A 24,283-nucleotide genomic window follows, 5' to 3' on the forward strand; every position below is an offset into this window, starting at 1 on the left:
ACCACTAGTAAAAAGTAAATACCAATAGCCCTGTAAGGGATGAGTAACAGACATAGAAAGGAGAGAGAGACAGACAGACAAGGGGACTGGAGGGTGGGAAGCCAGGACTGTAACAGTGAATACACTTGAGCATCTACATTTACGGTAAGTGTACACAACTGTACTATGTTCTTAGTGTTTCACTGTTATAGCCATCACACTTGGGTTGATTCCCAAATCTGAAGAATGAGTAGAGACAGTCAAGAAGAGTTGTGGCTGGCTAGTATGCCCTGCAGGACTGCTGTTGCAAAACCCACCCTGGATTTGGAAAAGACAGGCATGCGGTAATGTTTGGTGAAGGTATGAACAGAACTTCAGGCAGCAGCTTCCAGAATGTCCCTGGTAGGGACTCCCCTGAGGAATGCTGTAGAGGTAGAAGTAGCCCTAGTGGAATGTGTTCTGACCCCGAGAGGTTGGTTTCCCAGGGTGTTTGTAGCAGAAATGGATACAGTGTGCTATCCATTTGGACATTGTTTGTTTTGAAATGGTCTTGCCCTCTGACCCTAGTGCAAAACTGACTAGTAACTGGTCAGATTTTCTGAAGGTCTTAGTCCTATCAGGGTAGAATCTGAGCCGTTTGTGCACATCTAAGGAGTGCAGGATCCTTTCCCCTTTATTCTGAAGATTAGGGAAGAAGGTTGGCAAATGGATAAATTGGTTGAGAGCTGCACTGGACACCACTTTAGGCATAAAGGAAGGGTTAGTCCTATGGAAAACCCTGTCAGCATGAAAAATAATGAAGGGTTCCACAGCCATAAGTGTTTGTAGCTCAGACACTCTTCTAGCTGAAGTGATTGCCAGAAGCAAGGCTGTTTTCCAAGAGAGGAATTCTAACTTTGCTGACGCTGTAGGCTAAAAGGGAGTTAGCGTGAGCTTTTCCAGTACAAAGTTAAGGTCAAGCAGGGGTGGGGGCTCTCCTTGGTGGCTTAAAGTTGTTTGCCCCCCCTTCAGGAACTGTTTGATGAGATGGTGAGAGAAGAGAGGTGGCTCAGTGTTGTAAAGAGCCGAGATGGCAGAGGCATGGATCTTAATGGAAGAGAACGATAGGCCTCTGTGGAGTAGATCTGCTAAGTAATCCTGGATTAGAAGTAAGGAGGGCAGTGCTGTGTCCTCTCCTTTAGATTGACTACAGGAACAATATCTTTTCCACTTATCAGCATCAGATTTCCTTGTACTGGGTCTTCTGGCTTCAAGAATGACATCCAGCACCTGCTTGCTTGCGCTGGACAATGGGGGAGAATTCAAGGAATAAGCCAATATGCAAGATTCAAGGTTTGCAGTTGCTGATGCAAGATCTGTCCCTCCTGCTGAGTAAGGAGGGTTGGGATCTGGGATAGGTGCCAGGTTGGCACCGGTGACAGGCTGCGCAGTAGTGAGTACCAGTGCTGACGTGGCCAGTCCAGAGCAATCAGGATTGGCCTTGGTCTGTCCTATCTTATCTTGAGTAATATTCTTGTGAGAAAAGGCAGGGGGGAAAATGCACTGATTGAGAGGCTCACCCACTGGAAGGCTAGGGCAACCACTTTCCAGGCCCTGCTGACAGGTGTCCTGGTGCAGAATTTGCTGAGCTGGTGATTGTAGGGGGATGCAAAAAGATCCACCTTCGAGGTCCCCCCTTTCTGGGTTAGAAGGCTGAAAGTGCTGGGATCTAATTGCCACTCGTGTGGGTGTAGGAGATTTCTGCTTAAGTTGTCTGCCAGAGATTTGTTTGCCTGGCAGGAATTGAGCTTGTAGATGAATATGCATTTCCAAGGGCATGTTCCACAGGGCCATGGCTAGCCTGCAGTGTGTGTAAGAGTGCCCCCCCCCCTTGTTGATGTACCACATAACTGTGGTGTTGTCTGTCTTTATTAGCAGGGGTCCTGGTGAGAGTAGGGATTGGAAAGCTGTCAGAGCGTGCTGAACAGCTAGCATCTCTTTTTGGTTGATGTGCAGATGAATCTGATTTGGGCTCCAGTGGCCCTGAATGCACTTGTCATCCAGATGTGCCTCCCAGGCATAGTCTGATGAGTCTGTGGTTAGGGTCTAGGGTTGTGTAAAGGGAAGTCCCCTGTTGTGTTGCATGCTGCTGCCCACCAAAGAAACTCTGTCCTAAGACAAGGTATGAAAGGTATGACGGTTTCCAGGTCCTAAGAATGTTGGCACCAAAGACTTTTTAAGTACCACTGAATTTTCCTCATATGCAGTCTGGCATATGGAATTAGTAGAATGCAAGAGTCCATGAACCCTGGGGCCTGCAGGATTTTCCTTGCAGATAGCTGGGTTCTGGTGGCCATATGAGTGAAGCAGCCTGTTGATAGGCTTGTTTGTCTGCAGCATTTTGAATTTTGGTACCACCAGGAAAGTGTTTAGAATTGAGAGATCTAGGATTGGGCACCAAGTGCCCTCTTTTCTGGGTACCAGGAAAAGTCTGGAATAAAACCCTTGACCTATCTGTTCTGCAGGAACAGGTTCAATAGCCCTTATGGAGAGCAGGGATTGAACTTGGTTTTGTGCCTCTGCCCACTGGTTTGGAGAAAGGTCTGGGAACCGTTTTGGGGTTGGTAGTGATTGGAAGTAAAACTTATACCCCTGGGATACAATGTTGAGGACCCATCGGTCTTTGGTGATGGAGGTCCAGTTTTTTGCATGATGGGCAAGTTTTCCTCCTAGGGGCACGAGCACTGGGGCAGAGGTGAGGAGAGGAGTTGAGAAGTCATTGTGAATTCTTTCCATAAAGGGGGTGGCTTAACACTCCCTGTTTTAGAAGTGGAGGTACTCCATTGCTTAGATCGCTGCGTACCCTGAGACTGTAATCTGGGGGGGGGGTCTGTTTCCCCTGGGTCTAGTTTGAAATGGCCTTGAGGGGGCTGGAAAAGACCAATGTTTTGAAGGGCAATGCTTACTGAATCTTGGAGGCTGCACTTGCAGAAAATCTTTGACTCTCTGCATAGACTTATCTTTTTCTTCCATCTTTTTTACAACCTCTTCTGCTTTGGTGCCAAACAGATTGTCCTTGTTCAAAGGAGCGTCTAGTAATTTTGATTTGACATGGTCTGGCAAGGTCTGCTCCTTAAGCCAAGCATGCCTTCTCAGTACAGAACCAGTAACCGCTGCCCTGCAAGATGCTTCCAGAGTGTCAAAGCCACATGCAAGGTATGCTTGCTGACTTGGCTTGCAGAATGCATAAGCTCCTGCAATTCTTTATTTTCTGCACAGTCTGTAAAAGTAGATAATTTTTGCTTAATAAGTTCCATAATATGTTGCTGGTATTTCAGCATGTGAAACTGGCAATTCAATGCCCTACTGGCGAGAGTTGCAAAGGTGTACAATTTTTTACCCCATCTGTCTAAAGCTCAGGAATCCCTGTCCGAAGGGATGTGATTCTTAGCTGTAGTTGCTTTTATACCTTTAGGCCCCTGGGTAATGACCTCTGGGTCAGCAGTAGGATTTTTGAAAATAAATTTGTGAGAGTCAGGAACTCTGTAGTACCTTGACTGGTTTCCTTGGAGCAGGGGGTAAAATATCAGGAGTAAGACTGGTTTCCATAAAGACATCATCTACAACATCTAGAACAGGAGGGATAGCTAAAGGTCTATGTTGTGGCAAATCTAAGAATTCTCCAAGTCTCTTTTTGGACTGAGGATAATTCTGGCATTCCCAATGGAAATGCTCTCTTAAAGTATGTATGTTTTCACCAATAGAAAAATACTCTGGAGGGGAAGCAGAGGGAATAGAGTCCTCTCCATCTGAATCCTCATAAGCAGATATAGGCATGTCTTCATATCAGAAAACTCAGTCAGACTCTTGGTCAGTTAAAGCTGCTGGGGGACAGGTCTCTTTTTCTGTTAGCAGGAAAAGGCTGGCTTCCCCTAATCAGCATAATCAGGTCTTCTACCATTTTAAGCATTTGATGTTGTAGCAAGAAAGCAGGTGCTTGAGTTTGGGTCGTCGTTTTTTAGGTGCAACTCGTACTCTTGGCCTTAGAAACTCAATAGTTTTAGACAGAACTGAAGACGCGAAAGAAGTCTTCGGTTTGGGTCAAATATCGGTAATGTGAAAAACTTCCACAGAAGCCGATGCCTGCACAGTGGCTCTGGACCCATCCAAGGTAGAGACATCCGCAGGTTCTGTAAAAGAGTCTCACGGCATATTGGACTCTGAATGGGTCTCGGTAGTGGCCTGCGAATCCATCAAAGCAGGCATCAAGGGCTGCGAAAGCACCTCACTGAGTACCGACGAACTGGCGACTAGCTTAACGGAAGCATTGTCGGCAGTTTTGGACCTGGGCAGTCTGTCTCTGTCTTTATCCTTATGTTTTTTCAGAAGATCGGTAGTCGGACGGCTTACCAAAGCCATTTTGGAATACGGAGAAAGAGAGCAAAAGTATTTAGCAACAATAAGGGCCCGATGACGAATATTTCCGGTGTTGAATAATGCACAAAACCGACAACAAGGTACGTTGTGGTTTGGGTCTAAACAGGTGACACAGAATGGAAATCTCAGTGTGATATTTGCTTTCCACAGGTGAGACAATCATTAACTTTTTCTGACATCTGTTAGAGCAAGAAAAAAGGATCCCCAATGGGGTACTTAGCTTTAGAAGACTTCAAGATGATTCAATTTGGAAACAAAAACGCAGGTAGCGGACGACCGGCACTCGTGCGAACTGCTTCAGCTTCGGGCTCCTCTGCAAGAAAGACTGATGCAATGGCGTCGGCTGCCTGTTTTTATACCCCTGACGACCTGATGTCAGTCCTGAAGTGACAGCAACCCACGCAGAAATACTAAGTCTCTGGTATTCAGGCCGACTGAGGGCTACCTGCAGGCAGATAACCCAAGTGTGATGACTGCAACAGTGAAACACGAAGAACATCACCCTGGTCAAAAATGCATTATCTTGCTGTTCTACATAGTGGACTTGTACTCAAACGTGACTGGCAGATATGCTTCTGCTAGTTAAAGTTATGGTACCCATTGTCCTGAAGTGGGTTATTTTCAATAAGGAAGACTCTGCTGTGCAGTCTTGTAATTTCTGCAGGCCACTAGGATGACTGCTTTCTTTGTATGGTTGGCATTGCATCTGTGTAAAGCCTGAACGTGTAAAGTTTAAGAGCTAAATGAAAACAAAGAAAAATATTCCAGGTTACTGGCACTTTCCAACTAACCAGTATGCAAAGTTGCCTGCATTAATGAAGAAGGAATTAAGGAGATGAAGCTGGAAGTTCGATATCATCAAAAAAGGTATGAAAATTGCAAATACCTAACTTACCTTGGTAAGAATAGTTTTGCCATAGTTCTTTGTGCTGGTTAAACCAGTGTTTAAATACATCTCGGCCCTGGAAGGTGACAGATAAGCTGCAATAAAAAATAATAAAGGCAAATGAATACCATACACCTCTACTGTGAAACAATTTAAAGTCTACATAAACAGGAACGCAAACTTATACTATGGCAGTGCAGTAAAGCCTGGCAAAATAACAGAAGTTCATACCTAGCCAGTTTTGCATATAGCCTTTTTTCTCTTTCTCAGGAATCTAAACCCTTTGCATCATACCAAACAACTGTACAAAAGAAATGGAAGATAAGAAAGTATGTCTATGATTATATCTACCATATCTGTCGATCCTTTAAGTGGCCTTAGGTCACCTATAAGTTTATCAATTTGTGCCATTCAACAAGGCCCTTCAAAAATATCACTACTCATGTCTAGACAGCCGTCTGACTGTTAAAGAAGTGGTCATTAATGGCCCACAGTGACAACTACCACTCAAACCAGCTGACTTCCAAGATGATTGTACACAGAAAGAAAGGTCGATTAGGGCTGTTCCAGTCTGAAAACTTTTACTGGCCTTTTTAAAACAGATTTTCAGTTATCAATTTGGGATATGTTCAGTTAATGGCACATACTTAGACTGGCTGGAAAGAAGAAACTTGGAGAAATTAAATGAAAATTAGACAGAAAAGGAAACTGTTCTGGCTAAGAACCTTTCAGATGTTCAGCAAAAAAACAGTTCAAGTTTCATGTCTAGTACAGGAGATGGGTTCCATTAAGAAAGTCAAAAGACAGAAGGAAGAAAAAAAAAACATGAGAAGCTTTAACTTGCTATTCAGATTAGCTGATACAACTACAGCACTCACAGGATAAATAGAAGAAATGACAGGCTGGACATAAAGCTTCTCAAAAACAGCTGTTACAAAAATGATAAAAGACAAAGCAAAAACAGAAAACTTGAGATTTATTTTGTTGCATCATAGAAGCAAGAAGGAATATGCTGGATTCATTTTATAAAAGTATACAGAAGTAAATGTACTGGTGTTCTTCAGGATTTGTTATTTGAAAGGTCACATCATGTGTATGCCCAAAAACTGGACATTATAAAGCAGCTAGGACCTACAATAGTAATGAAACAAAAGAATACCAGAAGGCAAATTATTAAAAATGGGAACACCAGACTGTTTGTAGAAATGATTATCTGCTGCACACCAGGCAGAACAGCAAGTTTATCCCAGCAATCAGGGGATGTCAAGAGGCAGGTGTGAGAATGAAGTTGCTATATCCAGCTGTCTTAAGATTTTTTTTTTTTTGGATGCACGACAGACCACAGAGGAACTAAAGTTTAGTCAACAAAGAGTGAGGCAGCAAGTTGAAGAGTCTCCACTTCTCAGTCTTCTGACAATAATAAAGACCGAGACTCTAGCAGTGAAACCTCTTTCATTGTTCCAAAGGAAAATTACTGAGTGACAGTAAATATCTCAGGAGCTAACTAGAAGAAAATAAGTACCTTGGACTTCAACTAAAGATTGGCACTGGGAGATCAAGATGATCAGGAAGACCAACAACAATGTGAAATTAGTACATGGGAGAAATGTAAAGAATCAATCCTATTAGATGCAAGTTAGACAAGTAAACTGGTTATGCAAGAAGAAGCTGAAAAGACTAGAAGTTTATTCACTGCGTCAAGCTTCTGGAAGAACTGGAAAGCATAAACCATGCTTTATGTCATTAACATTTACAGGTTCATAGGTAGGTACTAAGCTATCAGCCCAAGGGCCTAAGTAAGCCTAGCCAACAAGGTAGAAATTTAGAAAGACACAGAAGGGACTGAAGATGAATCTGCAAGTCAATCACTTTTTTATCTTTTCTATAAAATTGTATAATGAAAACTGTATGATATAATGTAATGCTATCCTATACAGTCAAATTTATTTTAAAACTGAGGTGGGGAGTTTTTCCAGCGATTGCAATATGTGATATTAAAACAAGAAAGTACTTTTTTCTTAGCCAGGCTTTACAATGTAACAATTTAAGAAAAAGTTTGGAAAGAAGAAAGATAAAGTTAGTATAAAGCTGCAATTGTGGGCTGCTGGGATGGAAATGTAAAAAGTATACAAGTTCATAGGTGTTTACTAGGCTAATGACTACAAGGGCCTTTTTTTTAAGCCTAGCCATGCATCCCAAATCTCTGATGAGTTCTGATACTCTTGATAACTGTAAGCATGAGCCTGGGAAAAGGACCATTTACAGGTTACCTGTCTGCATCAGAGACACAGGTGCCAAACCAGGGATGAATTTCCGATTTCCCATTCAATTGTCAAAGTTGCACTTGAATTGGATTAGGGAGGAACTCTGCTTCACATGGATGGGGAGCTTGTTCCATAGATGGGGTTGTCTCTGGGATACATACCTATCTCTCCAATAGGTCCTATTTATATCACAGGCAAGGTTTAAGTCTTTAGAACGGGTAATTCTGGTACTGTTTGTTTTGTGGATATGCAGGAGGTCCATCAGAGTGTGGTCTGACAATGCCCTGTATGCCATGCTTAGATCTCCCCTCAAAAGCCTGTAGGAGACAGAATACAGGGATAGGGCCTTGAGGCGGTCTGCATAGGACATATTACTTATGCTCCGTATTCTTTTAATGAGGAACCTCTGTGGACGTTCCAGTTGTTGGATATGCCTGGTTAGGTACATACCAAAGGGGGCATTGTACTCGATGATAGGTCTGATGAATGCTGAATATGGTAAAACAATGACTTCCTTGGATTTAGTTGTTATGCCTTTGTTTATAAGTTGTGCAACATAGAATGATTTCCTCACCACTGTAGACATGTGATGATCAAAGGCTAGATTACTATCTACATGTGTCCATAAGTCCCTGACTACTGGGTCAACTCTAAGGGGTGTGTTGTCAATATGATAGTTACCAGGGATGGATGACTTCCCAAAGGATACTATTATGCATTTCTTGGCATTTAGTTTTAGTCCATGACTTTGACACCAGTTGTTTGTCTGTGTCATCCCCTCCTGGAGAACATCTGTGTCAGTGTGAGATTTAATGACAGCTCCTAATTTGTAATCATCTGCAAATTTAGTCAGCCACAGACCAGTGACATTGGTCTTGACTTCTGAGAAGTAAATGCCAAAAAACAGCGGTCCAAGGACTGATCCCTAAGGGACTCCACTTGTGACTGGCCTCTTTGCAGAAGTGGACTCCCCAATTCTAACTTCCGGGATCCTGTCTGTGAGCCAGTTGGCTATCCAACAGGTGACATATGGGTTTGTATCTAATCTCTTGAGTTTGACAACAATGCCCGAGTGGGGTATTATGCCAAATGCCTTGGCCAGGTCAAGGTTGGCATTGTGAATGATTTTGCCCTCATCCATTGCTTTGGTGACCTTCTCAAATAAGTTTACCAGGTTGAGTAGGCATGATCTGCCCCTTTACAAAACCAAACTGGGTTGGGTCCAGTGTCTGGAGGTTTACTACATCTCTGCTGATCATCTCCATGATAATTCTTTCCATAGCTTTACATATAAGACTAGAGAGACTTATGGGTCTGTAGTTTCCAGGGTCTGTAGATGACCCACCTTTGTGCAGAGGGATGACTGTTGCCTTTCTCCATTTATTACACACAGAGCCTGTCTGGAGGCTACAGTTAAATAGCAATTTCAGAGGCCATGATAGGTCATGCTTCATGCTATTTAGAAGGCATCCTGGGATATTGCCTGGGGCCATTGATGCAGTGTTCTTGGTCTTAGAGAGAGCATTAAGGACCAGTTCCCTAGTGATAGTAGGGAACATGTAGAATAAGAATATGTTTTGCTTTGTTTGTAGAGGTAGATGTTTAGATAAATGTTCTTAAACTAAGATACAGATACTTTTTTTTCTTTTTAAGCAAATAAGACTTCAAAAACAAGAAACAATTATGAAATGAATGAAAAATTGTAGCTCTTTCCTGCATGTGTGAATTTACTAGTTGTATTTATACATTATCACCTGCTTTTAGTTGCAGACAACAACAGTTACAATACAATTAACATTCAAAAGGGCACTGGCAAGCAAAACTATATGAAATCTGAAACTGTGAGTTATACAGGTAGCCAACTGCCCCAGCTGATTTAGTACTTCAAGGCATTCAATATAAACAGTGCACAATTTAGTTTATTAAAGTAAAGTATAGCCAGTGCACTTTTTCTTAAGACTAAAAGTAAATATTTACTGAAAGCATACAAACTGTTTTATTTTTTTTTTGTTTTACAGCTAGGAGAAAAACAGGGCAGGATAAGAGCAGTCATAAATTCGTGAAAATAGGAACACTGGCTCTATCTAATATGCACTTTACCATGGTTAATCTGAACTTCAAAATAGGTGTCCTTTCTGGAAAGTTTACATACTTTTCTGCAGTTGATGTGAGTAAAACGGGGATGGGCATTTGAAACTGTAGTTACGTTTTTGATATTTGAAAATTGTTATTGATGCAAAAAAGCCTTGGAAAAGGTATTTGTTAAACTAGAGATGAGAAGATGCAACTGCATACAAGAACAGCTTGTCAAACATTAACACAAGCATGCAAGCTGCAAGACGGAAACATATACTCAAAAGACATGCCATCTATAATAGGGGGAAGTAATAGCTTTATTTTTAACACTTTTATTACATAAAAGAAAACAAACCATATTAACATGTTCCCAGTTGAAAACATTATATATACATCACATTCATTCTTTTGTATAATTATCAATAATCCAACACTACATAAATTGCTCGGTCTCTCCTCAAACCTTGTTCCTCTTTCAAAACATTATTCTGCATGTATTGTTCCCACAACTTTTTTCATGTAATTTGCTCATATCCTTTTCTAAAGATCCCACTTTCAGTTCTTTTATCTCTGTTACAATATCCAACACTTTAAACACAGTTGGTTTAGACTTTTATTTCTATTTTCTAGTAACTGCTTTTTTGGCAGCCACCAGAATTGAACTTAACAAGGCCTTATATGTCTAGGTAATTCAGATCCTGTAACGCATCTCAAAAAAAAAAAAATCATTTCATTAATCACACCAATTTGCACATACAATATTTCTAACAGAGTTCTCTGTAAGGGAAGTTTTAAAGTCTGCCAACTCACTGCATTCCCAAAACATACATTCACTTACCTCTTTACTCCTCCATCACACCGCCAACATTTGCCTAATAACGGAGGACATTTTTCTGGAATCTGCTTGGGGTATGGAAATACCAATGCAAAACACTTGCAAGCAACAAACCCTACATCTTCTAGACTTTTTTTGCATATTTGGTAGCTATACATATGTCCTCCCACTGTTTCCTTCTTTTTTAACCTCCTCAGATTGATTCCTAGAATTCTTGTACAATATTTTATATGCCCTTCTAATTATCCCTTTTTTAACAGCAGATTCTGTTCTAGAGTCAAGTAAAACCTCTAAAAGAGCAGGTCTCTCATTTAAGATACCACCATCTCTTTCTCTTTGTCTATACTCTGATAACAATCCCTGACAGAGAAGGCAGTCTCTAGCCTGCAGTCCAAATGTCTTCTTGGCATCTTCCTATCCTGTTACCTTTTCTCTCTAGTTACTTGCTCCAAATAGCTTGGTTCCTTTGCCAATTTTTTCAAGTAAATTTCAGCCCGCTCATGCCTGTTCTCTTTACCCCTATTTACAGTTATCCCCATCAGCAAAAGCTCCTATCTCCATTATCATTTTGGCTTAGTCCTTACAATACTTTCTGCTACTTTATGAACTTAATATTCTATATAGTTATTTCTCTCCTTATCGATCTGCATCCCAAATCTCACTCACTCCAAATTGTTTGAATTTCTCCCTTGCTTCATCATCATCCATTTCTACTTTGGAATTGTAGTTTTCTGCTTCTGCTACACATCTCAGCCTCAACTGTGTAACTCTAAAATAACCCTTCAAATCAGGTAATCTTATACCACTTTGTTCTATTGGAAGGACCAACTTATCCCTCTTGACCCTGCCCTCTTCCCCTCCCAGATCAAATCCTTCATCTCTATTGATTTCGGTCCACACGTCTTCTCTGGTTGACAAAAATATGCCTGACCTGTATAAAAAACCAAAGGAACTAGAAACATTTTCACTGCTGACATATTGCCATCCATATCAGTAAACAGCTTCCAGTTTCTCAATTTTTGTATTATCTTCTGTTTAGTCTGTTCTCACATACATCTAGCTGCCTTGAGAAAATTATTTTTATTTTATTGTTTCCATAAATATGGGTACTGTTGAACCAGTTTATAGCTATACCCTTTGTTTTATCTTCATTAATTTTATATCCTGAAAGGACTCAAAACGTTCCACAACACTGTGATGTCATTTTCTGGTTTATTAGGTACAAAATAATATCTGCACATAAAGCCATTTTTTTTGATTACCATACTAATTATATCCTTGAATTTCTGAGTCCCCTATTTTCTTTGCCAATGTCTCTAAACATAATGTAAATAACCAAGGAGAAAGAAGTCACCCTTGCCTGGCTCATCTGTTCAGACACAATTTATCAGAGAAGGACTCTCTCATTTTAACTTTTGCCTCCAATCTCTCAGATACCCTCCTAATTAACCCTATTATAGCATCAGGGAATGTAAATACTTCCATTACCCTACTCATAAAATCCTGGCTCACAATGTTTTCTCAGTATCAAGACTCAACAGTTGTATTTTCTTATATTCTGCTTCCCTCTGGATCATCATTGTTCTATAATGTTGTCAAATGTTTGACTCCCTCCACAAAATCCCAATATTTACTAATTTTGGCAACATCTTTTCCATTCTTTTAACTATTATAGACAAAACATGTTATAACCATGGTTTAAATTTGAAACGGGCATATATGAAGCTGGATCTGATGTCTCTTTACCATCCTGGTTTTAGAATTATTAATGCAACTATGAACAAGCTGTATTTGACACCTAGAGGTGTCAGTAGGAGGTAACTGCAGAAATGCCTGGAGGTGTTCTCTGTTGTAATTAAATACTGTTAAACAAAAACCTTATGGATCTTTATCACTTTCTTTCCTCCTAGCTTCCAAACTTCCACAGGAATAGCATCTATTACTGGATACTATTCCTGCAGGTTGATTATACATCACCATTATCTCATCTCCTCCCCTCCTAGTTTAACTGTTAATTGTTGAGCCTCATCTGTTTCTGACCTTGGTAAACTCAAGTCTTCCATACATATTTCCATTTGTTCTCTTTCATGATTTCCACATTTCTATGCTTTATACAATTTTTCATAAAACGTCTGAAATATCTCTAATACTTCTACAGGATCTCTGGTTATTTTTTCTTGTTACAGGCTCCCTAAGTTTTGCAACAACCCTTACTACTTTCTGTTGACTAAATCATTGTGCTAAACGTTTCTGTGCTCTGGAGTTACCAAAAACAGTTGCTTAACAGCAATCTTCCTAAACTCATGCACATTATCTAAATACCTCCTTATTTTCTTTATAGCACTCTGCAGCTGTGCTTCTTGTTCTATGAGATTTCCCTTTATCTGCAATACTTTAACCTTTGTCAGTCCCTCTAAATTAAGTCAAAGTAAACTTTATTGTCATTCAGAAATCACACAAGTGCAAAAACTGAATGAAATTCCCTATCTCCAGACTCAATGTACAGACAACATATAGACTATTTTTACAGACATTTACACATGTAACACCTGGCTATTACATCACAGACATGCAGGTAGACAAGACTAATATTGCACATAATTAGAAACATTTTAACACTTTTTGAACTAACACTTACTTGCATGAGACTTCAGTATTGCACAGGTACGTGGTTAAAACATTGCACTGATCCTTGCACAGAGACATTGAGTATAGCACTGTGAACATTAGGGCATTGCATTATGGACCTTACAGTATTGCACTATGGTTAATTTATGAATCTGCATGTATTGCACTGAAAGAAGAGATATGTTACTGCACTGCTACTGCCCTATATGGCCTATAAGTTACAGTCATGGTGAATATTGCACTATTAGGTGAGACTGGTAACCAGGTTCTTGCACAAACGGAGACATTTTCTACTCACCTAGTTGGACATTTTGGACTGTAGTGGTTATTAGAGTTCAGCAGCCTGATGACACTAGGGAAGAAGCTGTTCCTGAATCTCTTAGTTCTGCAACGTATGCTTCGGAAGCACTTTCCAGATGACAGAAGCAGGAACAATCTGTAAGCAGGGTGAGTGCAGTCTTTAATTATTCCTCTGGAACTGCTGAAACATCTGGATAAGTACAAGTCGTGGATAGGTGGTAAGGTGGTCTTAATGATCTTCTCAGCTGTCTTCACCACTCTCTGGAGGGATTTAAACTCAGAGGTAGAGCAGCTTCCATACCACACTATGAGGTTGTTCGTCAGGGCGCTTTCTATCGTACCCATGTAGAAGGTAGTGAGAACTGCTGATGGGGAGATTCGCTGTCCTCAGCCTTCTTAAAAAGTGCAGCCTCTGGTGCACTTTCTTGACTATAGCATTTGTATTTGTGCTCCAAGAAAAGTCCTCATCGATGTGCACTCCCAGAAACTTCATGCTTTTCACTCTTTCAACTGTTTCCCCATTGATGGTGAGGGGAGAATGTTCCTTGCGATTTTACTTGTAGTCCACAATTATCTCTTTTGTCCTGTTCACATTTAGTGCCAAATTATTTCCACACCAGATAACAAGTTATTCCACCTCATCTCTATATGCTGTTTCGTCATTACTGATGAAGCCCACCACTGTTGTCATCAGCGAACTTGATGATGTGATTTGTATTGTACCTGACTGTACAATCATGTGTTAACAGGGTGAAAGTACAGTTTTGTACCTACCATAAATGTAGATGTTCGAGTGCTAATACAGCTGCAGTCATAACAGATGGGTTCTCCTGCCGTCAGGCGGGTCCTCGGTCGGCCGAATTCCAAAGTCTAGGTCCGGCGTCGGTTGTCGTCGCTTCTTCCCTGACGTCAGTGCGACAGGGGTATAAAAGAACCAGCCAACGCCATTTTCTTCAGTTTTTCTTGCCCCAGATGTCAGGTGCCCCCAGAAGGATGGCAATACATAAAATTATGTAATAATGCAATGCAATATAATCAAAAAACAGTAGTTGCAAGCAAATACACCATAAAAGAATACCCCTAGAGGGGAAGAAGGGAGGGAAACCTGGACTGCAGCTGTATTAGCACTCGAACATCTACATTTATGGTAGGTACAAAACTGTACTATGTTCATCGTGCATACAGCTGCAGTCATAACAGATGGGTAGAATCCCAAAGCTAAGAAAAGGGTGGTAGGCACTAGGTGGAACTAGGAGGAGCCAAAATGCCCTGCAAGACTGCAGTGGCAAAGCCTGCTCTAGATGTGGAATATAATGGTAGGTTGTAGTGCTTGGAGAAGGTATGCACAGAACTCCAAGTGGCTGCTTCCAAAATATCCTTGGTAGGAACTCCTCTGAGGAAGGCTGCAGAGGTGGCAGTGGCCCTGGTGGAATGAGTTCTAATGCCTGTAGGTACAGTTTTGCCATGAAAGGAATAGCAAAAGCGTATGCAGTGGGCTATCCATTTTGAGATTGTCTGTTTGGCAATTGGCTTTCCTTGAGCTCCTACCGCATAGGCCACAAAGAGCTGTTCTGATTTTCTGAAAGGTTTTGTCCTGTCCAAATAATAACGCAGTTGTCTGTGGATGTCCAAGGAATGTAGTAATCTCTCCCCTTTGTTTTGAGGATTAGGATAAAAAGTAGGTAAATGTATGGCCTGATTTAAAGCTACCCTGGATACCACTTTAGGCATGAAGGACGGGTTGGTTGGTAAGGAAACTCTGTCCTGATGGAAGATGATAAAAGGCTGGACAGCCATGAGAGCCTGTAGTTCTGAAACTCTACGAGCTGAAGTGATAGCCAGAAGGAAAGCTGTTTTCCAGGACAAATATTGCAAATCTGATGAGGCAGCTGGCTCAAAAGGAGGCAAAGTCAGTTTTTCCAGAAAGAAATTAAGATCCCAAGCAGGTATTGGTTGTTTCCTTGGAGGTCTTAAATTCTTAGCCCCTCTGAGGAACTGTCTTAATAGAGGGTGAGAGAATAAAGGTGGATCAGTGTTGTATTCTGCAGAAATGGCTGAAGCATGGATTTTGATGGAGGAGAACGAAAGTCCACTGCTTAGCAGATCAGCCAAATATTGTAGTATTTGAGGTAAATTCAGTTTTCCAGGGTTCTGGCCCTTTTTCTCATTCCAGACACAAAAACGTTTCCATTTTGCAGAGTAAGCTTTTCTAGTTGATGGCCTTCTGGCCTCCAAAATTACATCCTGCACCTCCTTGGAGAGTAGGGCCTGCTGTGATGCTAAGGAATCTTCCATGCGGCTAGATTGAGTGTTTTTAGCTGACTGTGAAGAGTTTTTAAGCTGTGCTGAGTCAGAAGAAGAGGCATTAGAGGCAGGGTCCATGGTGGGGAATGCGTCATGCTCCTCAGGAGTGGGTACCAGTGTTGCCTTGGCCAGTCCGGAGCAATGAGGATCATCTTTGGTCTGTCTGCTCTGGTCTTCAATAGGACTTTGGGCAGCAGAGGAAGAGGCGGGAAGGCATAAACTGTCATTGATGCCCAACTGAAAGAGAGAGCGTCCACTCTCCAGGCGTTTGGATGGGAGATCCTTGAGCAGAATTTTGTCAATTGATGATTTTTGTGGGAGGCAAAGAGATCTATATCTGGCCTTCCCCATTCTTGGATTATTTCTGTAAAAACTTTTGGCTGCAACTTCCATTCGTGTGGATCTGTCATATTTCTGCTTAGGTTGTCTGCCAGCGTGTTTTCCTTGCCTGGCAAGTACTGTGCTTGTAGTTCCATTTGTAAGTCCATGGCCATGTTCCAAAGTGACATGGCCAGTCTGCACAGGGGATAAGAATGTGTTCCTCCCTGCTTGTTTATGTACCACATAACTGTGGTGTTGTCCGTTCTTATCAATAGTTGACCTGGTTGTAGAAGGTCCTTGAAAGCTATAATAGCATTTATTACTGCTAGCATTTCTTTTTGATTGATGTGAAGGTGCTTTTCTTTTTGGGACCATTTGCCCTGAATGCACCGGTCTGTCATGTGCGCCCCCCCCCCAGGCGTAGTTCGAGGCGTCTGTTGTGATGACTTGATTTGCTTGAGGCTTGCTGAATGGAAGACCTGTGTTTGTTTGACATGCTTGAGCCCACCACAGGAATTTCTTTTGCAACATGGAATTAGTGGTATTATTGTTTCCAAACTGTGGCTGTGTTGAGACCATATGTTTTTTAGGTACCATTGTAGTTTCCTCATATGCAGCTTTGCACATGGGATTAGTAAGATGCAAGATGCCATGAATCCCAGAGCCTGCAGGATTTTCCTTGCAGTTAGCCTGGTGCAATTTGCCAGTGTTCTGAAATATTGAATTAGTTGCCCCTGCTTCTCTGGTGTGAGGTAGGCCATCTGGGTGTTTGTGTCCAAATTGGCACCCAGGAAAATTATCTTCCGAGAGGGTATTAGCCTTGATTTCTCTTTGTTGACTGTGTATCCCAGAGAGTTTAATAACATTATTACATAAGCCAGATGTTTCAGAAGAATGTGCTTGCTGTCCGCTTGGATCAGGCAGTCATCCAAATAAGGGTATATTTGTATCCCTTGAAGTCTGCAGTAGGCAATTACTGATGCCAGGCATTTCGTGAATACTCTGGGCGCAGTAGATAAGCCAAAGGGCAATGCAGAGAATTGATAATGGGTTGAACCTGCAAGAAATCTGAGGTATCTTCTGCAATTTTGTCTGATTGGGACATGCAGGTATGCCTCCTTGAGGTCCAATGTTACCAGCCAAGACTCCTTGCCCAGCATGGGAAGAAGTTGCTGTAGAGTGAGCATCTTGAATTTTGGTACGAGTAGGAATGTGTTTAGGATGGAAAGATCCAAAATAGGTCTCCAAGCTTTTCCCTTCCTTGGCACCAGAAATAGCTTGGAATAAAAACCTTGACCTTGTTCGTGTGCAGGTACCTCTTGAATAGCTTTCATGTTTATAAGATCTGAAATTTGATTTTGTGCCTCTGCCCTTTGATTGTGTGGCAGGTTTAGCACGCCTCTCATTTTTGGAAGGGTATGAAAATGGAATTTGTAGCCTCTGTTTATAATGTCCAGGATCCATTTGTCCTTTGTGACAACATGCCAATTTTTTGAGAATAGTGCCAGCTTTCGTTCTAAGGGGGCTGCCATTTGAGACCTGGTTGGCATGCAAAGGGGAAAGTCATTGAGTTTGCTTTCTGAAAGATTGTGAGTTGTCCTCACCACCTCTTTGTGTAGGAGCTTGCCATTGTCTGCCTCTGTACGATCCTTGTGATTGTCCTCTGCCCCTCGGGCGCCTGTATCTGCCTCTTTGGGGTCTGTCTGTGGCAGGAAAGGACCAGTTTTTGGAAGGCCAATTTCTACTAAAACGTGGAGGTTGAACCTGCAGAAATTCTTTCACAGTTTGCATTGATTTAGCCTTTTCCTCCATTTTCCGTAATACATCCTCAGCATTTGCCCCAAATAGTACATCCTTTTGAAGAGGGGCGTCTAGTAATTTAGCTTTGACATGATCAGGCAAGGCTTGTTCCTTGAGCCAGGCATGCCTACGTATGACTGAACCTGTAACAGCAGCTCTACATGAGGCCTCTAGAGCATCAAAGCCACATTGTAAGGTATGTTTACCCACTTGTTCTGCACTATGCATCAAATCCTGCAACTCCTTCAAGTCTGGTTGTTCAGGTTGTGACATTTTACTTTTCAATTGAGATAACAGAAACTGTTGGTATTTTAGCATATGAAACTGACAGTTTAAGGCCCTCATGGATAAGGTAGCCGAGGTATATACCTTTTTTCCTCACCTTTCTAAGGATCTGGAATCTCTCTCGGAAGGCAATGGATTTTTGGCAATGGAGGTCTTAACTCCCTTGGGCCCCTGTGAGATGGTTTCTAGGTCAGCAGCATGGCTTTTGTATAGAAATTGGTGTGAGTCAGGAACCCTGTAGTACCTGTCAGGCTTAACTGGAGCTGGAGGAAGAGAGTCCGGGTTAAGGCAGGCCTCCGAGTAAACATCATCTAGGATGTCCAAGACAGGAGGTGTATAGCCAGAGGCCTGTGCTGGGGTAACAAAAGAAATTCCCTGAGTCTTTTCTTGGAATCTGAATAATCCTGGCCTTCCCAGTGGAAGTGTTCCCTAGTAATCCTCAGGGGGGGATACAGAAGGAATAGACTCCTCTGCATCAGAGTCTTCAAAAGGGGAGTAAGACTGTTCCTGATCATCAGAGTGTTCTGAAATAATGGAGCCCTGATCAGAGGAGGGAGAATCTTCCTCCACTCTGGGCCTTTTGTCCGGAGGTGGCTGAGAACCTCTGATTAGAGTAATTAAATCCTCAGCCATTTTAAGCATCTGTTTCTTAGGCATGGGGCCTGGAGATGGGCCCTGTGTAGCTGGTCTCTTAGGGTGCATGGTTGCTTTAGACTTGGTGAAAGCCTTGATGGAGAAAGAAGAGGAAGGTCTGAAGACACCTTGAGTGGAGGTGGACCTGTCCACATTCTGTGTTTCAACGACAAGAGTGGCTTCGGTATCTGTAGTCGGGGTGTGGGCCGAGGAGCCTGCGACCTCGGGTACAGGAGACACCGCCAAAGATGTGTCGTCGGTAATCAGGGGCTGCGTAGGCGCCTCGCTGAGAACCGGACCACGTGTAGTCGGCTTTGGCGTGGTGTCGGTCCTTGTCTTTGCGTTTTTTAGACAAAACCGGAGTCGGAGTATCATACGACATAGTATAGTTAAATGCTTTCCCAAAAAAATGCTGGGCGAACTCCGCCCGACGCTTAATAGTGCGTTTGTTGAATGCAGCACAAACGCGACAGACCGAGACGTCGTGGTCTGGGCCTAAACAAGGTATACAGAGGGAATGGAAATCCTTATGCGGTATTTGCTTCCCACAAGAAATACAATTATTAACTTTGTCTGACATCGGACTGAGGCAAGAAAGGTTTCCCCAACGGGGTACTTAGCTTTTAAGAAGACTTCGGTTTCCACATTTTTTGTAATCTCAGGAGCTGGCCGACTGGCACTTGCGAACTGCTTCTGCTTCGGGCACCGCATGTCAAGAAAGACTGAAGAAAATGGCGTCGGCTGGTTCTTTTATACCCCTGTCGCACTGACGTCAGGGAAGAAGCGACGACAACCGACGCCGGACCTAGACTTTGGAATTCGGCCGACCGAGGACCCGCCTGACGGCAGGAGAACCCATCTGTTATGACTGCAGCTGTATGCACGATGAACATCAGCAAGGGACTTAGTACACATCCTTGTGGAACTCCAGTATGAAGAGTGATGCTATCTGATGAGTTATTTCCTACACACACTTTCTGAGGTCTATGAGAAAGTAAAGAATCCAGTTACAAAGTAGAGTGCTTGACGCCCAGTTGGAGTAGCTTCATTACCAGATGAAGTGGGATAACGGTGTTAAAAGCAGAGCTGAAGTCCATGAATAGTACCCTCGCGAAGGTGTTTTTACTCTCAAGGTGTTCCAGCAATAGATGGAGTGCTAGAGAGATGGCATCTGCCATAGAGTGGTTTGCTCAGTAAGCAAACTGCAGAGGGTCAAGATTAGCAGGCAGGCCAGATGTTATGGCATCCTTGACCAGCCTGTCAAAACATTTCATCACTGTGGAGGTGAGGGCTACAGGGCGGTAGTCATTTAGGCAAGATGGTGGAGACTTCTTTGGTAATGGAATGATTACTGTATCCTTAAAGCATTTTGGAACTATTTACGGACTCAAGAGTTATTGAATATATCCGTGAGGACATTTGTTAGTTGCACTGCACAGTCCCTGAGCACATGCCCTAGGCTGTTAGGCCCAGCTGCTTTTCTCGGGTTAACCCTGCGCAGTGCTCTGTGGATATCAGCTGGGTTGAGGGTGAGCATCTTCTAGTTATGGTCAATGGGCATTTTCTTTGCTGTTGTTCTGTTTTCTTCCTCAAATCTGCTGAAGTAGACATTCATAGGTAGGTACTAGGCTATCTGCCCGAAGGTATTTATAAGCTTAGCTAGAATGTGTTGGCTTTCGCCACCCCCTTAGATTAGTTCCCTGTGCCTCTGTCCAGCAGAGCCCTTGAAGTGATCCCTGGGGTAAACTTTCTGTTTTCCATCCACTCGTCAGGGTTTCTCTTGAAGAGGGTTAGTGAGGAGCTCTGCCTAATGTAGACTGAAATCTTATTCCAGAGCCTGGGTAGTCTCTGGGACAGGAATCTATCCCTCCAGCACGTCCTATTTATTGCTGTGGTGAGGTTTAGATCCCTGGAGCATGTGGCTCGAGGGGATATGATTTTCTTTAGGTGGAGCATGTCCATCAATTCTGGGTTGGACATGGCCTTGTATGTCAGGCAGAGATCACCTGAGTATGCAGTATGCAACCGAGTTGGAGTTTCTTCAGTCGAGCTGCATAGGGCATCTGCTTGAGGCCAGTGTTCCTCTTGGTGAGGTACTTCTGTGGTCTTTCCAGCTGTTGCAGTTGTCTTGTAAGGTACATCCCAAATGGGACATTGTACTCTATGATAGGTCTGATGAGTGATGCATAGAGGGGCCCAATGACCTCTTTCGATCTGGATGCAAACCCTTTTGTGATTAGGTGGGCCACATAGAAGGATTTTCTAACCACTTTGGCAATGTGATTATAAAAGGAGAGGTTACTATCTACTTGGGTCTCCAGATCCCTTATTAAGTCTTCTGTATTTTGCTCAGCTTATTTAGGAATTCTTTGTTGTCCTCTCATTGTGAAGACAGGGGTCTGTAGTCAGTTATGGACTGGATACCCTGCCATAGGCACCTGGGGTCTTTCTGGTCAGAGAAGTAGCTCTGGATCTTTCTGCCTGCCATAGGTGCATTTTGCTTCCCTCACTCCCTTGTTCAGATTTGCTCTGGCTGTTGTGAGGGCTTCCCTATCTCCAGACCTGAAGGCTGCATTCCTTGCTTTCAGTAGTTCGTACACCTTTCTCGTCAACCAGGGTTTCTGGTTGGCTCGTGTGATGATGGTTTTGGTGACTGTCACATCATCCACACATTTAAAGATGTAGCCCATCACTGCCTAAGTAATTCCTGTTACTTATTAACCATATCACTTTTTTTTCTTTTACTTCTACCCTATTTTAAGCTCCACTTTCATTTTATCCAACTCACCAGCTATAACTTCTGAGTAAAGTACATCTTATCTAATACCTCTTGAATAATTTCCACTATCCATTCCTTAAAATTCCTCTCTTTTGAACAGGTAGGTGAGAAATTGCCAGTGTCTCATTTTAACTTCATTAGCCTGCATTTTTTTCTCTTAGTTGCTATTGGCGCATGATCTGAAGAACATACTGGATGTGTACTGAAGCCTTCAATTAAATGCACATGTTCCTGTGACATATAATTTCTCTTCAGTCTATCCCAGTTATTGCACTTTGGGGAATAATATGTGAATTCTGAGCCCCTACTACTGAATTTATATCTTCCATACCAAATATTTTCATAATTTATTTTCAGAACTCTACCTTCTTTTGTTATATTTTCCATTCTAGGTCCCTGGGATACATCCTCACTGTTGCAAATCAAGTTCCAATCCCCACCTATAAGTAATATTGCCTACTGAAAGCTGATTACTTCTCCCAATATTTTTTTAAGCTACATAATACTAGTTTTGGTGGAATATAAATACATACCAGCATAATCCTTCTCCCCTTACTCCCACAAATGTACCATTATTATTTTTGTTTCCTCTTCTATCACAATTAGAGCTCCTCTAGTAACCAATGTAAATACACCCTTTTCTATTGTCCTTGAAATTCTGCTGACTATCTACCCGGAAATCCTCCCTCTAGCAAATTCACATGCTCACTTCTTTCCAAATGTGTCTTCTGTAGCATTACTATTTGTACTCTGCATTTCTTAATATAACTCAATAGTCTTACCTCTTTGTCTATACCTGTGAGGCTATTCACATTAAAAATTAGTATGGATAGTGCAGCCATTTTGATAAGAAGCTATTATTCCCACCTACTGTATATAAGAGCTTTTTTAAAAGTCTAGTCCCATGTTTTGTGTTACATGCACCAAACAATATTTACAGTTTGATCATTTATACAGGTGTTTCTTGTCATCTCAATTTGTACCCATGTCACCTTTTACAAGGCTTGTTTTAATAAAAACCGTTAAACAAAAAAGTAAACACACTCTTAGAATCAATTAGCATAAAACACATACACACAAAACAATGTGTATCTTCATATAATGTTGTTTAACCCCCGTAAAAGGAACGTCCCCAGTCATAAGCTGTACCGACAGGCATTTTGTAACCTGAAATTAGGGTTATCCATGCTAAGGAGCATGTGCCTGTGCTCCTACTTAGGCTAATTGATGACTGTTCTGTCTTATTTTTACTTCCCTCTCAGATGTGAAAAAACAGCTTGTATGCTTTCAGAGACCTTTAACCTTAATAAAAGTGCACTGGCTATCTCTAAATAAAACTAAATTTTACACTGTTCTACTAAATGTGTTGATATATTTAGGTACTTAGGGTTGCCACTGTTTCAAATGCCCAAATTGGGACATTTTTGGTACAAACATCAGATTTTGCAAGCCAAAATATACCCACGGCCAGTACAAAGGACAGAACTTCACTTTTTTTGCCTAAATAAAAGGTTATTCTTGTAGCATTTTAGTTGCTTATTCCGTTTCTTATAACATTTAGGTGTATCAGATACATAACTGTTTTATGCAACTATTATATAAAATATAGGAAATAATTTTGTCCTAAAATCTCAGGACATTTCCCATTTTTACAATTTTTTAGCAGGACACAACTGCCCAAAGAGGGACTGTCCCTTGCAAAGTGGGACAGGTGGTAACCTTATAGGTGCTAGGAAAGCTACTACCTCTTATTCACTTCCAGTAATTTCAAACTTTGTTTTATAATACTGCTTGCCCCTTGTACCTTTCAATTTTACATTTCTCTCAGCATGCAATGTCCAGAGCTCTCAAGATTTACTGCCTGCAACTGTAGTCAGCTTGTCTCCACGTAAACATATGAACAGAATGTACAGCTGCCCTCAGCTGCTGACTTCTCAACACACACTGAACACTTATTTGTTAAAGAAATGTTTTCATTACTTTCAATGTTCTTTTAGTTTTGAAAGCCCACATGCTTATAAAAAAAACCTTACAATTAGATTAAGCCAATGGCATTGAGTCAGACATTCACCTATATAAAGTAAAAGTAAAAGACATCTCAACTCTACACATATTATAATAAGTGCACTTTTACCCCATCCCCTATCCCAATAGCCTACGACAATAGCATACTAACTTTAACATAATTTTGTCCAGTCCTTTTTCTCTTTTTACATTGTAATGTCTATGTTTCTTAAAACTACAAAAAAAAAAGTATGTTCATTTTAGTATATTTATCTTCTTCTTTCGGCTTTTCCCGGTCAGAGGTCGCCACAGCGGATCACCTTGTCCGCTCATTTTAGTATATTTATCACATATATAAATCACTGAAAAATACTTCACTATACAACATGCAGTTTATATTATGAATGTTTTGTACACATACTGTTAAGAAAAAAAGTTTGACTGACAAGTTACTTTCTTTTTTCCCCTTTTAGTGCCACTCCAAATGTTAATGACATGAAGTGGGGTATATGCTTTACATTTCACCCACAAGTTTAACAAATTTAACAAAAGTCCAGTCTTTCTCAGCCATTTTTCCTTGTAAAGCCATATTTCACATATGTGAGTAATGCTTTATAATCTCATATTTATTTGCTAATTTTAGTGGTGCTGATCATTTTCTTGTTATTCACCATCTATCAACCCCAGATTTCAGTTCAAGTCCAAGGTACTTCTGATTCTTCTAGTCAACTTGTGTTTTTTTTTCCCTGCCTCTCAAGCATTTTTCTTTGGAA

General features: G+C 41.6%; 1 protein-coding gene across 2 annotated transcripts in view; it reads right to left on the reverse strand.

Annotated features, from left to right (window-relative positions):
- ADAM17 (ADAM metallopeptidase domain 17) overlaps positions 1-24,283 on the reverse strand; it is a 2,408,764-nt gene that overhangs the window by 1,244,047 nt on the left and 1,140,434 nt on the right. For both annotated transcript variants that reach the window (XM_044079174.1, XM_044079166.1), the window contains exon 10: positions 5,291-5,376. In XM_044079174.1, coding sequence (XP_043935109.1) covers positions 5,291-5,376 — 86 coding nt within the window. The remainder of the gene's footprint in view (positions 1-5,290; positions 5,377-24,283) is intronic.

Source organism: Protopterus annectens, chromosome 1.part1 (genome assembly GCF_019279795.1).
Source record: "Protopterus annectens isolate FY-2018-M chromosome 1.part1, PAN1.0, whole genome shotgun sequence".
Lineage (NCBI taxonomy): Eukaryota > Metazoa > Chordata > Ceratodontiformes > Protopteridae > Protopterus > Protopterus annectens.